Source organism: Hirundo rustica, chromosome 14 (genome assembly GCF_015227805.2).
Source record: "Hirundo rustica isolate bHirRus1 chromosome 14, bHirRus1.pri.v3, whole genome shotgun sequence".
Lineage (NCBI taxonomy): Eukaryota > Metazoa > Chordata > Aves > Passeriformes > Hirundinidae > Hirundo > Hirundo rustica.
In genome coordinates this window covers 8,030,767-8,047,248 of record NC_053463.1, presented here as the reverse complement: position 1 = coordinate 8,047,248, position 16,482 = coordinate 8,030,767, and the positions used below count along the sequence as shown (strand labels likewise).

The following is a 16,482-nucleotide window of genomic DNA, read 5'->3' as shown; positions in this document are numbered from 1 at the left end:
GAGAGTCACATTCGACCTGAGCTGGCGTCTTTCCAGCACTCAGAGCTATTAGCATTTCAAATTATAAGCAATTACGGATCTGGCCCCTGTTGTATCTCACAACACTGGACCTGTTTTGTTCCAGCTAATGGTGCCACTCTGTTGACTTTCAAACAGGCTGGAGGGAATAAATTGCTACAGTTTGTTCCCATACAGCTGACATTCCCACCATGCCATCACTCACAAGCAGGGATCTGAACATTAGAAATGTAACCCACCTCCCCAGACAGCCTCCAGACCTCAGAGGGGAGCTGCAGGAGAGGAGGCTTCCCGCTTCAAGACTCAGCACTGACACAAACTGCTGCCAGCAAGAGCCCCAAACCCAAACTGATGGCTTATAGAGGTAAGTACCACTTTAATTTCTAGCATATTAGCCATGTTCTTGGGGTGGCTGAGGCTTTTCAGAGGTGGGGAGAAGAGGCAGGGATATGATTTTCCTTTTCAGAGAGCAGCGTTCCCCTTGGTGGCACACCAAGCTCTGCTCTTACCTTTAGGCTCATCAAGGGATGCTCATTTGAGCATCCTGGCAAACCAGGAGCTCCAAACCCTCGGCATCCTTGGCTCAGTGCTGGTGCCTGCATGAGCATCTCTCACCCAGGAAGATTGTGCTTTCCAAAGCACGAGAGCACTCCACTGCCAGCCAGGGCGTCCCAGCTCCACAGCACGGGTACAAGGGCTGAAGCCATGCTGAGCTCTGCCCCCCTGAATGTCTCACTTCATTCCTGAGGTACTCTGAAAGCAGCCAATCCGCCAGTGCTTCCTTTGGTGTCCTGGGCTGAGAGAAGATGAAACAGTCCCCAAGACTCTAAGCTGTGATGTGGGCTGGGCTGTGCAGCAGAGCACCCACTGGGCTCCAAAGCCTCCTCCTAAACATGGCTCACGGGCAGGGGAAAAGAAAAGAGGTAGAGGTGCCACAGGGGAGAAAATGGCCAGAAAATACCACACAACTTCAGTCGTACTCTATGTAACTTCAGTGGCTCTTTTCACAGCACTGAGAACTGTAGGTAATGCAGGTAACCAGAACCACAGCAGCGGGGTTTGGATTTAGTCTTTCACCCTGTGCTCCACCTTGCAGCAGCACAGGCTGCCCTGATTCTCTGGCAGCACATCATTTACAGCCATGCAAGTTCTCTGCAGAACACATCACTGGCTGTTCCTGTGCCAGAGCCAGGGGGAAGGACAGCCTGTCTGTGCCTCTGCGCAGGGCAGCAGCACAGGGTGACCTCAGGAGATGGGCAGAGCGGGCACTGCCCTCCTCTCCTGGCCCAGCAGGGCAGAGCACAGCCCCTAAGGCACGATGAACACCTGGCCCATCGTCTGTAGGCTTAATCCAGAGCTTTGAGAGAATGGCCAGGTGTGGATGGGAGTGTGGATCCTCCCAGCTGCAAAGGACAAAACAGTGGAGGATCAAGTATTTCCTCGGCAGACCAGGGTGGGAGGCAGACTTGAGGGCAGGACCTGCCTCTCAAAAGGAACTTTATTCCCTTTGTTGCCCATGTATCTTATTTTCCACGTTTTTCTTTTCAGTTTCATTAATTAATAAGTTTTGGGTATCCAAAAGCTTCGTCCATAACACTGTTATCTACCAGGGAAATTCCTCACTGTTGTTGCAAAAGGTAGCAAGAAAATCCAGTGGTGTGTCTCCACTGCCTGAGAGGAAGTTTGTCCACTTCCCACAAATACTATTCACAAGAACTGTAACTCACCTCTGCCTCTGCTGCTAATTTAACCTGTTTCAATGTGTTTGCTGACCAGCTCTCTAAGCATAAGCAAACTTTTTCTTTTTGGCAGGGAGGGCAGGCAGAGACAAAGCCCTGGCTGTCCTGTGCCTCGCAGTGCACATGTGCCTTCCTCTTGCCATTTCCTAATTCCCAAAGCTTACACAGGGCAGGGGACAGCCCCTTGCTGGGTGCCAGGGCTGCAGCACGAGCTGGAGTTCAAAGCCACCCTGACATGGCTGTACCTGTGACAACTTTCCAGTGCAGCTGGCTACACATTAAATTAGGCATTTTTGGTTTTGAGAGACTTTCCAACAATTAAGCAATATCAACTGCTTGTGGGACACTCGAGCTGAAGTTTGTGCTACCTCTGCCACTTTCCAGAAGACAGGAAATTAAAGCCCTGCCGTACTTCTAGGGGTTTTCTACCCAGGATATTTGCTTTAGCTGCCAAAAAGAAGGTAATCCAAGCACACACTGAGATCACTGCCTAGATGTGCTCTTTGCAATTAGCACAATACCTAGTAAATCAAGTTTTTACAAAAGGGGAACACAGGGAGTATGACCAGAAAACCTTTTCACCAGTAGCAAACAGAAACAGGTGAAACATACTGGCAATGCAATGGATTACAGGGTGAAAGAGGTAAGTGGTGCCTCACTTTTCTAAGGAAATGGCATTAAATCTACGAGTTTAGGCGCTGCATGTCTACGGCTACAAATTTACAGCTTTGATTTACAATGAGTCAAATGCAAGCTAAAATCAGGCCTGCCTTCCCGATGGCCTTTGGGTGGAAATGAACATATTTGCTTTAGCGATGCGCTGGGGCTGCTGGACAGACCCAGAGTTTTGTATGACACCAGCTGCTTCCATATCAAATGCTGTCCCTGGAGTTAAAATTAGCCTGATGCTATTTCTGGGGGGTTTGGCTGTGCAGCCACTGCCTGTCTGTGCCTGGGCTCCTGGCTGTGGGCAGTCACTGCCCGGGCACAGCGAGTCTGTGGGAGCCCAAATGCCAGAGCTTTCATGGAAACCAACCTTTCCTCCTGCTTGGACACGGGGTGTGGCACATGGCACTGCCCCAGGAGGTGTTTGGAGAGCTGGGATGGCACAGTCTTGATCCTGCGGGGCACAGACAAAAAGCACTAGGACTTATTTTTCATTCAAGAAGCATCTGTGCAAGTTATTTAATTTTATGCAGTGCTTTCTGCCAGCTCAATTTTCTGTGAAATGGCTTGAGGTTTGTGAAGTTATCTCCCTAGAAAAAGCTTCCTTTGACTGTACAGTGACAGGTTAATTTAGGCAATTTGAATAATGATGGTTTGGGGAATTGGCACCTTTAACTGCTTCATAGTCTACACCTTCGTTCTACACACAAGCTTCCAAACTAGAGTGCTCAGCAATATTCTGATTATTTGTACTTTTTAAATGCATGATTTATGCTCTGTATAAAAGCTTCCAGACAGGAGTAGTTTTCTTTTCACATTTTACAGTGCAACAGGTCCCTGTGGAGGCTTTGAGCTGTGTGGTGACACTGCAGCACATGCAATGGGCTGACAGTGCTCTGGCCACTGCTCTTCTTCCTGCCTGGGTTATATGATACATTCTGGATAATTTTGGATAATTACCATGAGCCCTGCTGCTGAATCAGATCTCCTGGTGTAGGCTGGAACTCTCCTTTAGATGCTGAAGCTGCTCCAGCTTATCTGGTGAAGGAATCAGGGATAGGACCTGAACCAGGTGTAGGACTGAGAACAAGTGTTTAAGAGCCCCGGCTCTGCCCCACTGCACAGTAACCCTCCAGCCTCTGCAAGGGAAAAATGATGGAAAATGCCCTCCTCGTGTTGGCACCGCCACACCAGCTGCACCCCCTGCTCCCTCTGTGCCACTCTCACAGCACAGCACTAACAACCTGCTCTAGCATCATTTGAAAGGTGCTGGAGGTTACTCTGCTGCTCAGGTGGCAGCAGAGGGAGCAGCTTTGCCCCAGCTTGGGCAGGAGCTGGCCAGATCCCATCCTTCAGACACTCCCCTCCCCACTCGCAGGCTGCCCAGCCCACAGCTCCGCACACGTGGCATGGAGGGAGCCAGGCTTGCACATCTCTGATGCCCAGCATTGCTCCTGTGGTTCACAGGCTCACCACAAACCCCCCCCAGCTCCTGGGGGAACCCCAACACTGGTGTGTGCCTCTGGCCAGAACCTTGCACCACCACCACCACGAGGACACGGGCACCACCTCTCAGCAGCCCAGACAAGCAATCCTCTGACCTGTGAGCTAAAAAACATCTCCTGGCATGCCAGGGAAACCAGAGACTAGAGAGCTTAAAATAGCACTCCTCAGAGCAAACAGACTCCAGGGTGATGCTGGGCTCCTGTTCGATTGTCTCGTTCAGATCTCACCCACTGATTTCACTTCAAGCGTGCTGCCTGTCTCAGGCGGTCAGCAGCGCTGGTGGAGCTGAACTCACTGAGCCAGAATTCACTGAGGGCACAGGTGTGAGGGGATGGGCAGCTGAAGGACCATGTGCACAGCTCCCCTGCCCGGGGCACTGTCTGGAGGAGCTCCCATGGAGCAGGACTGTCACTCCCCTGCCCTTCGCTGCAGCCTCCTGCATCGCGCAGCAGCAGCATGAGCAGCTCAGGAGCCTCACATGCACTGGGACAAAAGAGCCAACATTTCAGCAGGCTCGGGAGCTTTGGCTCATCTCTGGATCTGCCAGCTTTGATGATTTCAGGTTCAGATGACAGCAGCATCAGACCAGCAGTCAGTACCCACTCGAGGCACACCTGTGTGACAGGAGATGACAGAAGCTACAGCAGGCACGTGCTGCTTTGCATAGCACTTTGGAGAAACACGTTGTGCAGGCTCTGCAAAAGCTACCCCACATTCCTATTTGCATCTGAGTGCAACGTAGCTACTGCTGGCACTCTAGAGACATCCCATTTGAATGGATTCCCATCTGAGGATATATTCCCTTTTATTTCCATGCAAATGAAATCAGCTAAGTAAAATCATGGTGTCTGGGGGCAGAAAAAGCTCTTTCTCCATTTCGGTAATTACTACTATAGCAAAGACATCCTGTGCTACAGGATGCTGTAGCAGTTGCAATTCCTGCAGTGCTGTTCACAAGAATTCCTTCTTCCTGGAGGAGGGACACGTGTGGCAGCTGTGGCCTGGGGCCAGTGGGGATCAGAACTCTCTGCATTCTGTGGAAAATGCAGACGTAAGGGTACAGCCACGGCAGCAGAGTCATTCTTGGGGCTCCGGATGGCAAAGCCATGAGTCACAGTTACATGCACTGATCACACAATTCCCATCTCCTAAGCCTGCTGGAATGGGAGCCGCCTCCTTGGAAGGTGTGCCCCACATGGAGCATGGGGCTGGACGGCTCCTCACCCTCCTCTTTGGCCCTGTTAACTCAATCCCCCCTCTGATGTGCAGCAGAGTCATCACTGGCCCATGGAGGGGAGGTCACTCGCTCAGCGGCTGAACAGCGCATGGCACATTTTCTACCTTTAAAAACAAGACCGTGAGTTTCTCTATCGTGGCTGAGGCTCTGCTCCATCATTACCTGCAGGCACCCGTGTGGGAATAACACCCTCGAGCAGTGTGCAGTGGAAGGGAGAGCTGGGATGCGATTCTTCCCCTCCTCAGGCACAGGCGGGGTTGTGCAGCAGGAGGAGGGGATGCTCTTGAGGAACAGGGGCTCAGAGCTGTACCCACACTGTGCAACCCAGCCCTGCACCAGTGCACCAGCTCAGCGTCAACACGGAGCTCTCAGGAAGCAGGAATCCTGCAAACTGTGAGACTGTGGGTGTTCCCTCACAGCTTTCAGGGAAGAATTTCGTCTAGCTTTGTTACAGCATCCTAACCACAGAGACAGCATTTACAGGTTCCTGAAACAGCATTCTTTCCATGGCACTGGATGGTCCATAGGATTTGCACAAGGGACCCTCAACATCCACTAAACACAGCCTCTGGGACGTTCCTGTGCCATGTGAATGCCAAAGACAGAGCAGAGAGCCACAGGCAGGTGCCACGGGGCGCCCAGGGATGCCCCAAATGCTGCTGCCTGTATTCACACCTGCACATCCTCTGCAGCTCACAGCCGTGGGCACCAGAGCCTTCATCCCAGGGTCTGCAGGCTCCACAAGTCAGGCTCCACATATCCAGGGCTCAAAATCCTTCCATGTCTCTGTGATGCTCTGGCATGCAAAGTGGGGCAGGGTTGGGGGATTTTTATAGGGAAGAAAGGAAGGAAATTAGCAGGATTTCTGTTTGACATGAATATACTTTAACAAGTATGGAGCTTCACGACTTCAAGTGGAAGCTTAGCATCTCTTAAAATAAGCTCTAGGCGCCTTTTAATGTCGGTGCTTAAAAGGGGATTTAGTCACTTGGTTCTAGGAACTCCAGTTTGACTCAAGTGTCCAATATCTGTCGGCAGTTCAGCTGTTATCCAAATAAGGGGAGGGAAAGCCAGGATTTTCCAGCCCTGAGAAACAGCTGTGCTCAGAAGAGGCATGTAATACGAGGGATAAAATTAATTCCCCCTCAGCCCTGGTGTGTGAGCCTCTCCAGGCGCTGGATGAAGGGCGCATCCCTCCAGCGTGTCCCAGGGGCTGTGGGGCCACGGGCAGCCTCTCGCTAGGCGGCCCCCGAGCCCACCAGGGACCTGCCCTCCCCAGGGACCTGCCCTCCCCAGGGACCTGCCCTCCCCAGGGACCTGCCAGGCAGCCACCAGGAGATTGGAAGGCACGGATATTGAGTGGGATGTGTGCCTGTAAGAACAAGCACCCTGAGTGTGTGCACCCCTGCACCAAAACCCCTGCACAGGCTTCACAGGCGCGTGAGCCACACACTGGGTGTGCTTGTGCACCGTCTCATCAGGGATGTGCCTTAAGTAGTTCCAAAATTAAGCTTTCTGCTGTGCTCTTTCCTTTATTAAGGCTGCTGTTGCTCAAATGCCATTACATTCTGAGTGCTGATGCTCTTTTCTTTGCATCGCTTGCTCTGTAAAATGGACAAACCCAACTTAAACCTAGCAGTGACTTTGAAGCATGAAACACAGCACACTCATTCCAGCAGCCGTGCTGGTCTCCATGCTTGACAGTCTTTGCTGATTCCAGAGGGAGCCTGTCCTTGAAAGCCAGCACACCTTTCTGCCCTTCCCAAAGGTGTGTGGAAATGCCCACAGGAGTGCCAGACACAAGTTTTGAGATGCAAATCTCCAGCCTGCTTCACGGGAGGCATTAAAAGCTTAATTCACAGAAAATGAGCCTCTGAAATTGTGCTCTTTGGTGCTACCTGTTCTGAAAATATGCCAAAAATAAAAGAGGTCTTTGAAATATACTCAGCTGCATTTCTACAATTTAGAAAGACTGTCAGCAAGCTTCACATCCAACCAGGATTCTGCAGTTTCTGAGAATACCTTGTCAATGGCTACAATAACCTCTTGCAGTTATTTGATTATTTTCAGAATATCCCAGCTGACACAAACCTGCCCCATTTCCCACCTGAAGAGCATTAAGATTTAAGAAATTGTTCCACAAATCACAACTGTCTCTGCAATCCAACTGATCTTCTCAGGGTTCTTGGAGCATAGGAAGAGAAGCAAAAAAAAATCCCTCTTTTCTCACTTCTTACAGAAGTCTCATTATTCACACCCCAGGAGCAACAGAGAAGCCACTTTCTAATCACACATTCACACCACCAAGGAACTCACAACTAGAGAGCTCACTACTGAAGTGGTGACAGTTTCCCTGTTTAGCCATATGGCACGGGGGGAACACAGCTCCACACAGAGCTTCCTGCAGCCCGCTGCCGCTGGGAGAGCCTCGTTCCTTGCAGACCTATTCATATCTCTGCTAAGCCCTACAGGGTGGTGCCACAAGATACCCAAGTGTCTAGCACACACTCCCAGAGCTTGGACACCTCTATGAAAATGAGTAGCACCATCAGGTACACGCAGATGCTTGCAAAATGCATCCATTTCAAAGTGATTGAAAGTAGAGTGTTATCCTGTGTATCTATCCAAGCCTGTTTTTTTCAATCAAAGACAAGCTGGTGCATTAACTTGATGTTGCAGTCTAGCTCTGCTTCACCTCTAAGTGTAAATTTTAAAATGCACTCCTCCCCTTTACACACACTCTTTGCGATGCAGTGTATTTCAGATCCAGCAGATGCTTGTCTTGTTCCTAAAACAGATTTAATGTGTTTTCCATGATCTAAACACCTGGCAGAAGGGCTCCGTGCAGATTTAATACTTTCCTAGCCCTGTGTTATATTTGTCCTAGTGTTTCATATAGCATAATTCTGCAGCCATGTCAACTATTCAGGTAATGCCAGAATGTCGTCACCAAGGTTTGTGTCAACGGCATGATCTGTATGTACCTTGTAATCATTCTGGTGTTGGGTTGCAAAGGTCCTTGGACTCTTCATTTGGCTGACTCTAATTCTGTCCACAAAGATCTAGAGTTACACTAAGTAAAGGTTGACATTTACAGGAGACACTAGGACTGCTAGAATGACTCACCAAGGTAGAACCTTAGCTAGATATTCTTTCAAGGGTATAAATTGTAGGGTGATGACTGTGATTGTAAAATCACAGAATGGTTTGGGTTGGAGAGGATTTTAAAGACCATCTTGTTCCAGCTCCCTTGCCACAGGCAGGGACACCTTCCACTAAACCAGGTTGCTCCAAGCCTGATCCAGCCTGGTCTTGAACACTTCCAGGGATGAGGCAGCCACAGCTTCTCAGGACAACCTGTGCCAGGGCCTCACAGGGAACAAGAGCTGCTAACCTGCTGTAGAAAACCTCTCTGCTTAGCAAAGCAAACACAGACAGAGGGGCAGGTCACACACAGAGCCCCTCAGGATGTGGGATCAGGAGCTCAGAAGTCTGAGAACTGATAGCTACAGAAGCCCGGAGCATCACTCATAAGGAAAAGGAGATGCGTCAGAGGGAAAACAGATACCTCAGAGTGACCTTCCAGTGTTTTCTTGGAAGCTGAATGACCTCCCCTCATTTTTACTGCTGAGTTGGAGAGCCACACACAGGACAGCTTTGACCTCCTACAGAAGCCCACTATTTCAACCACGTGAAACCAATTAGTAGTAGCAGGGCTAGTCAGCATTACAGCCAGGGCCCAAATGCTCTCAGGACATTTGCTCTCCCAAATACACTCCACCCTTTAAAGCAGCACCAGCCATCATGCTCAGCAGGCTTGAAAGTCTCCTGGGTTACGAAATATCCTAGCCCTAAGGTCATGAGGTCTCAATCAAAACCAGAGGATTCAGACTAGAGCAGTGAGTGTCCCAGCACTGAAGCTCATAAGCCTTTCATCTGTTCCCATGAACTCTCCTTTACCTAAATCTGATATTAACAGTGAGAGCATCCAACACTCAAATCATGAGAAGCAAACTGTGAAATAGAAGGACCACACAGGAGGAGGTGAGAACAGAGCATCTAACATGAACCATGTGTGTGAAGGATGAGTTTGTCTATAAACAGAGGTGCTGCCAGCAACGTGGATTTCAAGGATGACTTCTGCTTTCTAGTAGACACCTACAGCAGCCAAGAAGAAGCAGAATTCCCAGTGATGGGGTCTCCCCTCAGCTGAACTGACAGGCTCTGCTCTGATGAGAGACTAACCCAGCCTTTCTCAAGCACTGGCAGCTGCCCACGCAGAGCTGCCTGTATTTACTGTGGGAACACTAACTGGTGTGGCACAGGGCATCAGGCCAGGCACACTTGCAGCCCTGACAGCCACCATCCCTTGGCCATGGCCTCTGCCACGTCAGGAGGTCTTAGCAGCAATCATCGCATCGAGGAACTAATGCCATGCAACTGAGTAACTGTCTTGAGCACAAATTCATAAGCTGGTGCTATTCCTGCTTAGTGCTAAAGTTCAGTGCCTCTTTCATCATACTGGAAACTTGTCAGGAGCTGCTCTTATTCAGTTCAGTAGAGCAACCTCTCCACAAGACCACGCTCCTCACTCCGGATACAGCACGTCCAGGGGCTCCTGCAGCACCTCACTGCGCTGTGATCCTAAAGCACACATGGCCACAGTCCTCCCTGACCACTGCACAGGACAACCTCTGTGCCCTCTGTTTCTGTGCACGTCTTGTGTGAGTCCTGACCGACCATGGACTTGGAAACACAGTGGAACAAGAAGAGTGATGGCAGTTCTAAGGATAATGAAGCCTTTTGTTGTGCAGAAAAAGAGGAGGCAGTGATCCTCCAATCAGTTTTGTTCATGGTGTCTCAGGAGCATGGGGACACTCTTTAAAGCAGATATATCAGTCCAGGAACTCCTTTCCTACTCTGAACATGTCTGATTTTTCATCACTCTTTTTCTTTGGAAGCAAAATAGAAAAAAACCCGAACCATCCAGTATTCCAGGTCCTGAAAACTGACTGTACCAACTGTTACCTGATAGACTGCAACCAGCACCACAGGAATCTGTGGAGGAGTCCAGCCAGGATTGGTTTGCAGTGGGAACCCAGGGCAACTCAAAAACATTGGCTCCCCAGGCTCTGCTCCCACATCCAAGGGTTTGGGATTATTCAGCAGCCCTTGCATCACAGCACAGCCCTGTTGATGGCCTCATGATATAACCTTGGACAGGAGCCATCCTTGAACTGCTTGAGACACATTTATAAATCAAGAGCAACAGCTAGAATTATGAAGTCCATGGGTGGTCCAAGTCCATGGGAAACTGTGCCTGGGGCCTCAGGGCTCAGTAACACACTGCAGGTGTGAGCGAGACACGCTGGGATATGTTCTTATTTTAACCAGGCAAATCCAACCAGACACAAAATATCCATCACAGTAATTGGGTGTCACTGTTTCGGAGAGTGCCGGAAAGCAGAAGAGAAAGTGAACAGATCCCAAGTAAATTATTTGCACTGAACTGTACAAAGTCTCTGAGGAATTCCAACATGCTGATTTTATTTGGTAAAATGGATTATTTGTAGCCTACTGACCTCTTCAAGGTAACTAAATCCCACCCTGCTGGGGTATCTCTGTCTCTCTGCACCAGCTACCCGTCTGTAACTCCACCAATAGCTCCCCGACAGGGTGAGAGTCAGCTAAAAGATCTCAAATTTGCAGTTACTCTATGAAATGTCTAACAAACACTGTAAGTGCCAAACTACCATGTGAGATCTGCAAGGGTAAGATCCAAACCCTGAAGAAACACTCTCGCTCTTCTGACTCAGAGCCCTGTCAGGGTGCCAGAAAACAGCTGCAACCTTAAAGAGAGCTAAGGTGCCAAACCTTGACCTCTCACATCTGGTTCTCCACAGATGGCAAACCCAAAGGGAAACTGCCCCACCGGCAGTGGCTCAGGCAAGGAGCTCACAGGGGAAGGCGGCAGTGGCCTTAGCAACTGAGCACTCAGCAGCAAACAACAGCTCTGCAAACATCTGCCAACACCTTCAGGTGCTGTCTGCGTGGCCACAGGCTCAGGGCTTGGCTCTACACGACATCAGCTACCAGGCAACGTGGAATCTGATGCCACAGGCACCAAGAGCAGGAGAGGGTGGAAGCTGCCCTAATGGATGGGGAATGCAAATCCCAGAGCCCAATTCTGCTCACGAGGATTGCATCACAGCAGTGAGCAGCAGGGGACTTCCACGGCTCCTGCAGCCAGCAGAACACCGGTTCAGGCATCTCCATGCCTTCTCCTGGCTGGCAAACCAGGCTCCATTCCCTCCCCACAGCTGCAGGCACACAGGAGCACTGTCACCACGTGTCACACGTGCTGCTGTCCCTCACCAGGGCCACAGTGCTGAGGCTCACTCCAGAAGCAGCATGTGTGACAACAGCACTGCTGCTGTTCCTGCAGGCTGTTTGTCAAGGCTTTGTCCTGGTGCAGGTGGCCCCAGGAGAAGCAGGGTTGGCATCCTGTGCTACACCAGCAAGAACAATGCCTCTTGCTTTAGCAAAAGGGAAGCAAAGATGAAACCTGTAAACCCTTAATTACCATGGTGAGCCATTAAGAGCTCAGTAACTGCTTTTTCTTTATCAATCCAGTACACTACAGTCTTCATGCAGAGGAACCTAGCAGCTGGTTTGTGAGGTTGCATTTTCACTAAAGTAACAAGGGTTTTTTAGACTTTCCCATCCAAATACAGGAAAACCCTAGTCCCAGCACCAAGCCAGGTTTCACACACAATTTGGGTCTTTTATAGAGGTCGGTATCAATAATCTTCTTAAAGTGTCTCTGTGTTCTGGAGGTGACCTGAGCCTACTCTCAAATACTGAGGATGCTTCTATTTCCTCTGGCACTCCTGTGTGACCCCAACCAGCTGATGCTCAGTTCACAAAACAGTCATTGCCGTGTTGTTAGAAAAAGGAGATAGTTCTAAACACACACTGCTTTATGTTTGTCTCTCTATAGGTTCTTAGGGGTAAACCCAAAGGCTAAGCCTCCTTATAAGTCTCAGCGTCCTGTCGGGGCCAGAGGAATGTCAAAGTAAGTGTAAATATTATTGTATCGTGTATACTCAGCCTCCTAAAGCCTCTGTCTCCATCCTGCCCTGTTTATTTTTCCCCACACACTAGGTGAAAGCAGAGAGCCACCAACGTTTTTCTGCCTATTGGTTCCTCAGCCAGTGCAGTCTCTCACAACTATTCAGTTTACCAGAGTTACACCACTCTGATTCATCCTTATCTACTGACACTCAAAGAGCAGGTTACACATATTTAAAATTATTATTTTACAGCATTCTAGGTATATTTTGCAAGGATGAGCTCAGGCTCATCTTCAGCAAGTGTCTAAGAGGCAAGGGTCAGTATGAATGTCAAGGTGTGGCCCCTAAACTCTGGAAAAGGGCTTTCTGGCTTGGAACATTTCCTAATCAGAATTACCAAGAACTGATGGAGCAGGTGACAGGGCTGGAAATGCCCCAAAGGAGCTGCCACAGTTATACTTCAAGGACTCACTTCAAAACAGAGAGCTGGTTTAGAGCACACGTGTGGCCAAGAGCTGGAGAAATCATAACACCTCGAGACAGATTCCCATCCTAACCCAGGCTGGGAGGGAAAGAGATGAAAACATGGGTTATTTCAAAGATAAGGTTATAAAAAAGGCCAGTGTCACAGACAAACAAACCCAAGCACTTCAGCTGCACATTTATATGCAAGACACATGGTTCCAAAGCTAAATGAGACAGAGATGAGTGCACAACAACACTTCACCATGGAACAAGGACATATCTTGCACTGCAAATATTTGATCATCTCAAAACTGCCTTTCTTGCTTAATCAGAGGCCCTCTCGGAACTTCTGTGACAGCTGAGCTTTAACAGAGGATGTCAGGACAGAGTGGAAAACTCCTGCTCCTGTCTCTATGTTCAGCCTCAGTGTAGCAACCTCAGACACAACACAAGCCAGGGAGTGCCAGACCTGGGATGAGCTAAACCAGGTCAGGATCTCTGTGGAAGGGACAGCTACTGGCAGCAGCACTGATCTTTACACAGAGGCTGCAAGATGTGAGCAAGTAATTGGCTTAAAGCTCTGAGCAACATTTACTGGTTATCACCTCCTCTTCCCACTAATTTGGTGTCTGCAGGCCAGGGAGTTGCTTCCTCTTGAAGCCCCTGAGTGGAGGAGACTCTCCATGGGGTATTTATTAGCCCAGAACATGAACAACAGATAAAATACTTTTCTTCTTCTTCAACACAGCCAGGTCTCTGCATGTGAAAAATTCAATCTATAAAAATCTCTTTTCTTTGCCATCTAGATGCAGAGTCCCGCGCTGAGCCTGGCTGGGTCTGCCTATGGAACCACACCTGTGTTTACAAAGGTAAAGAGCACGGGTTGTCTGAACAGCACAGCTTGTCCTGCAACTACCAGCATTAGATTTTGTATTTTTATTCTTCCATCAGAAGGTATTTCTAGGCTGGAACATCGGTTCATTTGCAATTCAAAAAAAGCCAGCATACTTTGTTAGTGATGCTATCAAACTAATATCTTAATTGGTAAACGATCCAGACAGACAGAACCACTTATAGGAATTTGTCTCATTTATTTCCTGAAAAGGAGGCTGAAGCGGAAACCTCACATAACCATCCCTTATTATGCTGCATCCAGTGGAACAGATGTTTTTCCTGAGTTTGTATCTTTATTTAAATGCATAAGCAAGGTTTTAATGAGCACTGGTCTTCTGGTGAAAAAACTTCCACTCACAACCTGCTGCAGATGCATTTAGAATTCAGACAACTATTGTAAGAAAAATGAAAATACAGGCGAGACCATCCTGCTCAGTGAAGGGTGCATCATTCCCTAATAAATGTTGCAATGGGGAAATACTTACATCAGGCATTTAACACAAATATTTTCTCCTCCAGGGTCTACAAAACATAAGAGCTACCAAGGGTCAGTTGGTGGTGTTTGAGTGTCGTGTTCACTCCACACCCACCCTGCAGGTTCACTGGTACAGGGAATATGACCAGATCGTGGATTCTGCTGATTTCCGAATACTGCGGAAAAGTACGTGCTGCTGCTCCTGTCTGATGGACAGACATTTTACTGGGACGGGGTGGGACAGGAATGGCAACTGCTATAAAAAATCAGGAGATCGTTCATCGAAGCAGAGTTAAGTTTACAGTATCAGATGACCCAAAGTCACAGGCTGCTGCACAGTCTGCATTTCCTCTGGCACAACAGGGCGATATTCCAGGCTCCTGGTTACTACTGACAGCCCTACTGGGCCGTGGAGGCATTGTCACCTTGAGCTAGAGCTACTGATGAACTCAGGGAAAAAAAGCAGAGCCTCATGTCAAACAATTCCTTACCCTCCCAGGATTGAGGTCAGAGCTCCAGAGGGCCAAACCCACAGCAACCAGCTCCAAAGTCAGCGGAGCTCTTTGTGTATCACCTCACTGGAGAGGTGTTTGCACCACCAGGTTCCCCAGCCACACTTGGGCTTTCCCTATCCAGATGCTGTTCCATGTGATGGACAAAAAGGGAGTTGGTTCCCTTGTAACCAGGGTGGCAGCTGAAGTGGGAAAGGGAGTGAGGGCTGAAGGGTTTGGGGTTTTTTCTGTTCTGACATTATAATAATTTAAATTATTTCTCTCTTATCCTGAGCAGAGGCTTGTTCATCAGCAGTTCCTGGTAAGTACACTGTGCATTTTTTGTTTGACTGCTCACCACACTCAGTATTTCTCACCCCATTCCAAAATAAAACAATAATGTCCAAAGGTAGCCAGAAGACAATCATTGTCTATTGTCAATGGTCAGTTGGGCCAAGACCATTCAAGTTCTTAATTTTGCTGGAAGCACCTGAAAGGCCCTGATTTTTTTCCATTGCCTTGGACAAAGGTATCAATCCTTTTACATTCAGCCAGTGAGGAGTACTTTGTGCTAAGAGAAAGCATATCGACCTTTCTGACCTATAATCTTTTAAACTTGTGCAAGGAAAGACAGAATTTAGGGGGGAAAAAAACCAAACACAAACACAACCACCAAAAAACAACCAACCAAACAGAACACCCACCACTAAAAATGTGCTTTGTTTCATTAATGTCATAGTAAGAGCCTTCTTTAATCTTGCTCCTTCTAAAGCCCTTGACTTCTTACGCTCTCTACATCACTCTTTTGCACTTTATCAGTGCCAGTCCCCAACACTAAGTAAAGAGTCCTGTAAAGAGCAGATCCTACAGGTTAACATTTCCCTCTTGTGGTACAACATCATGCCTGAATCTCTTATTTCAGAGGAAGTCTGCACCCTGGTTATTACAGAAGCTTTTCCAGAAGACTCTGGAATATTTAAATGTGTTGCTGAAAATGAATTTGGGTCTGCAGCATCCAGTGCACATCTCTCTGTCTCCCCAGGTAAGCACATGGATTTCTGTGCTGAGCAACTAAACACAAAAAAATTTGCTGCTGCTTAACATCAGGCAGAATCACAGATATTTCCCAAGCAGAAGCCAGACCCCAACAATTTTGTAGGCTCAAGAGAAGAGAAATGCCCAAACAATGCAGTCTGCTTGGGTACCTGTCAAAGCTGGATGCAAGTTGTTGTGTGTTTGTGCTTTTGGTCCCTCTTCTTCCTGGGTCAAGGATGATGAGGTGGAGATGCTGTTCCCTCTCTCAGAGGAATCTCATCCCTGAGCTTCATCCTTCCAGGGATTCCAGCTTGGCCCAACACATTGGCTGTGTCTATACCTTGTTTATGGTATAACCACAGCATGAGCCAAACCTGACCTGTTTGTCTCATGCTGGAAGGCTTCAGCAAGCAGGACAGCACCCGGCACGTACCCAGAGCTCCCCAGCCCTGGCCAGCAGTCAGGTTTGGCCCATGCAGCTGTGCAGGTTTCAGTCTGTGCAGAGCAGAATGAGCCTCATCCACCTGCTCAGACATTCCAGTTTCCCATCCCCTGTTATTGCAGTTCTGTACTGGTGAGCCACCACTGCTTCCAACATGACGTGGGGACAATTCTACTTCCAGGAGCTAAAGAGCTGGAAAGCTTTGGAGGTGCTGCCCCCAGGGCAGCTGTGCAGGTCACCATGAAGAAACCCACCTTCCCCAGGAACAGCCAGGCTGGAGCCAAGGACCGTGGGGCAGCTGCTCTGCCATCCTACAGCCCAGAGAGCCCCGGGCTGGGCACTCGAGCAGCAGCCACAAGCTTTGGCCAGAACTCCAAGAGCCAAGCTGGAGACTTCCATGGAGCTTATGAAAATTCACCTCGGGCTTCACCTCTGCGGTAA

General features: G+C 48.9%; 1 protein-coding gene across 1 annotated transcript; it reads left to right on the top strand.

Annotated features, from left to right (window-relative positions):
* Positions 1-287: 287 nt before the first annotated feature.
* On the top strand, positions 288-16,482 carry LOC120759359 (palladin-like). Its single transcript, XM_040078540.1, has 6 exons — positions 288-382; positions 13,511-13,573; positions 14,118-14,259; positions 14,863-14,886; positions 15,487-15,606; positions 16,223-16,482. Exons 2-6 carry the CDS (start codon positions 13,511-13,513, stop codon positions 16,480-16,482), a joined length of 609 nt encoding a protein of 202 aa, XP_039934474.1. The 5' UTR covers positions 288-382.

Coding starts and splice junctions, on each gene's coding strand:
- LOC120759359 (XM_040078540.1), top strand. CDS start 13,511: ATGCAGAGTCCCGCGCTGAGCCTGGCTGGGTCTGCCTATGGAACCACA. Junction 14,260..14,862: donor TTTCCGAATACTGCGGAAAA/GTACGTGCTGCT, acceptor TATCCTGAGCAG/AGGCTTGTTCATCAGCAGTT. Junction 15,607..16,222: donor ACATCTCTCTGTCTCCCCAG/GTAAGCACATGG, acceptor TTCTACTTCCAG/GAGCTAAAGAGCTGGAAAGC.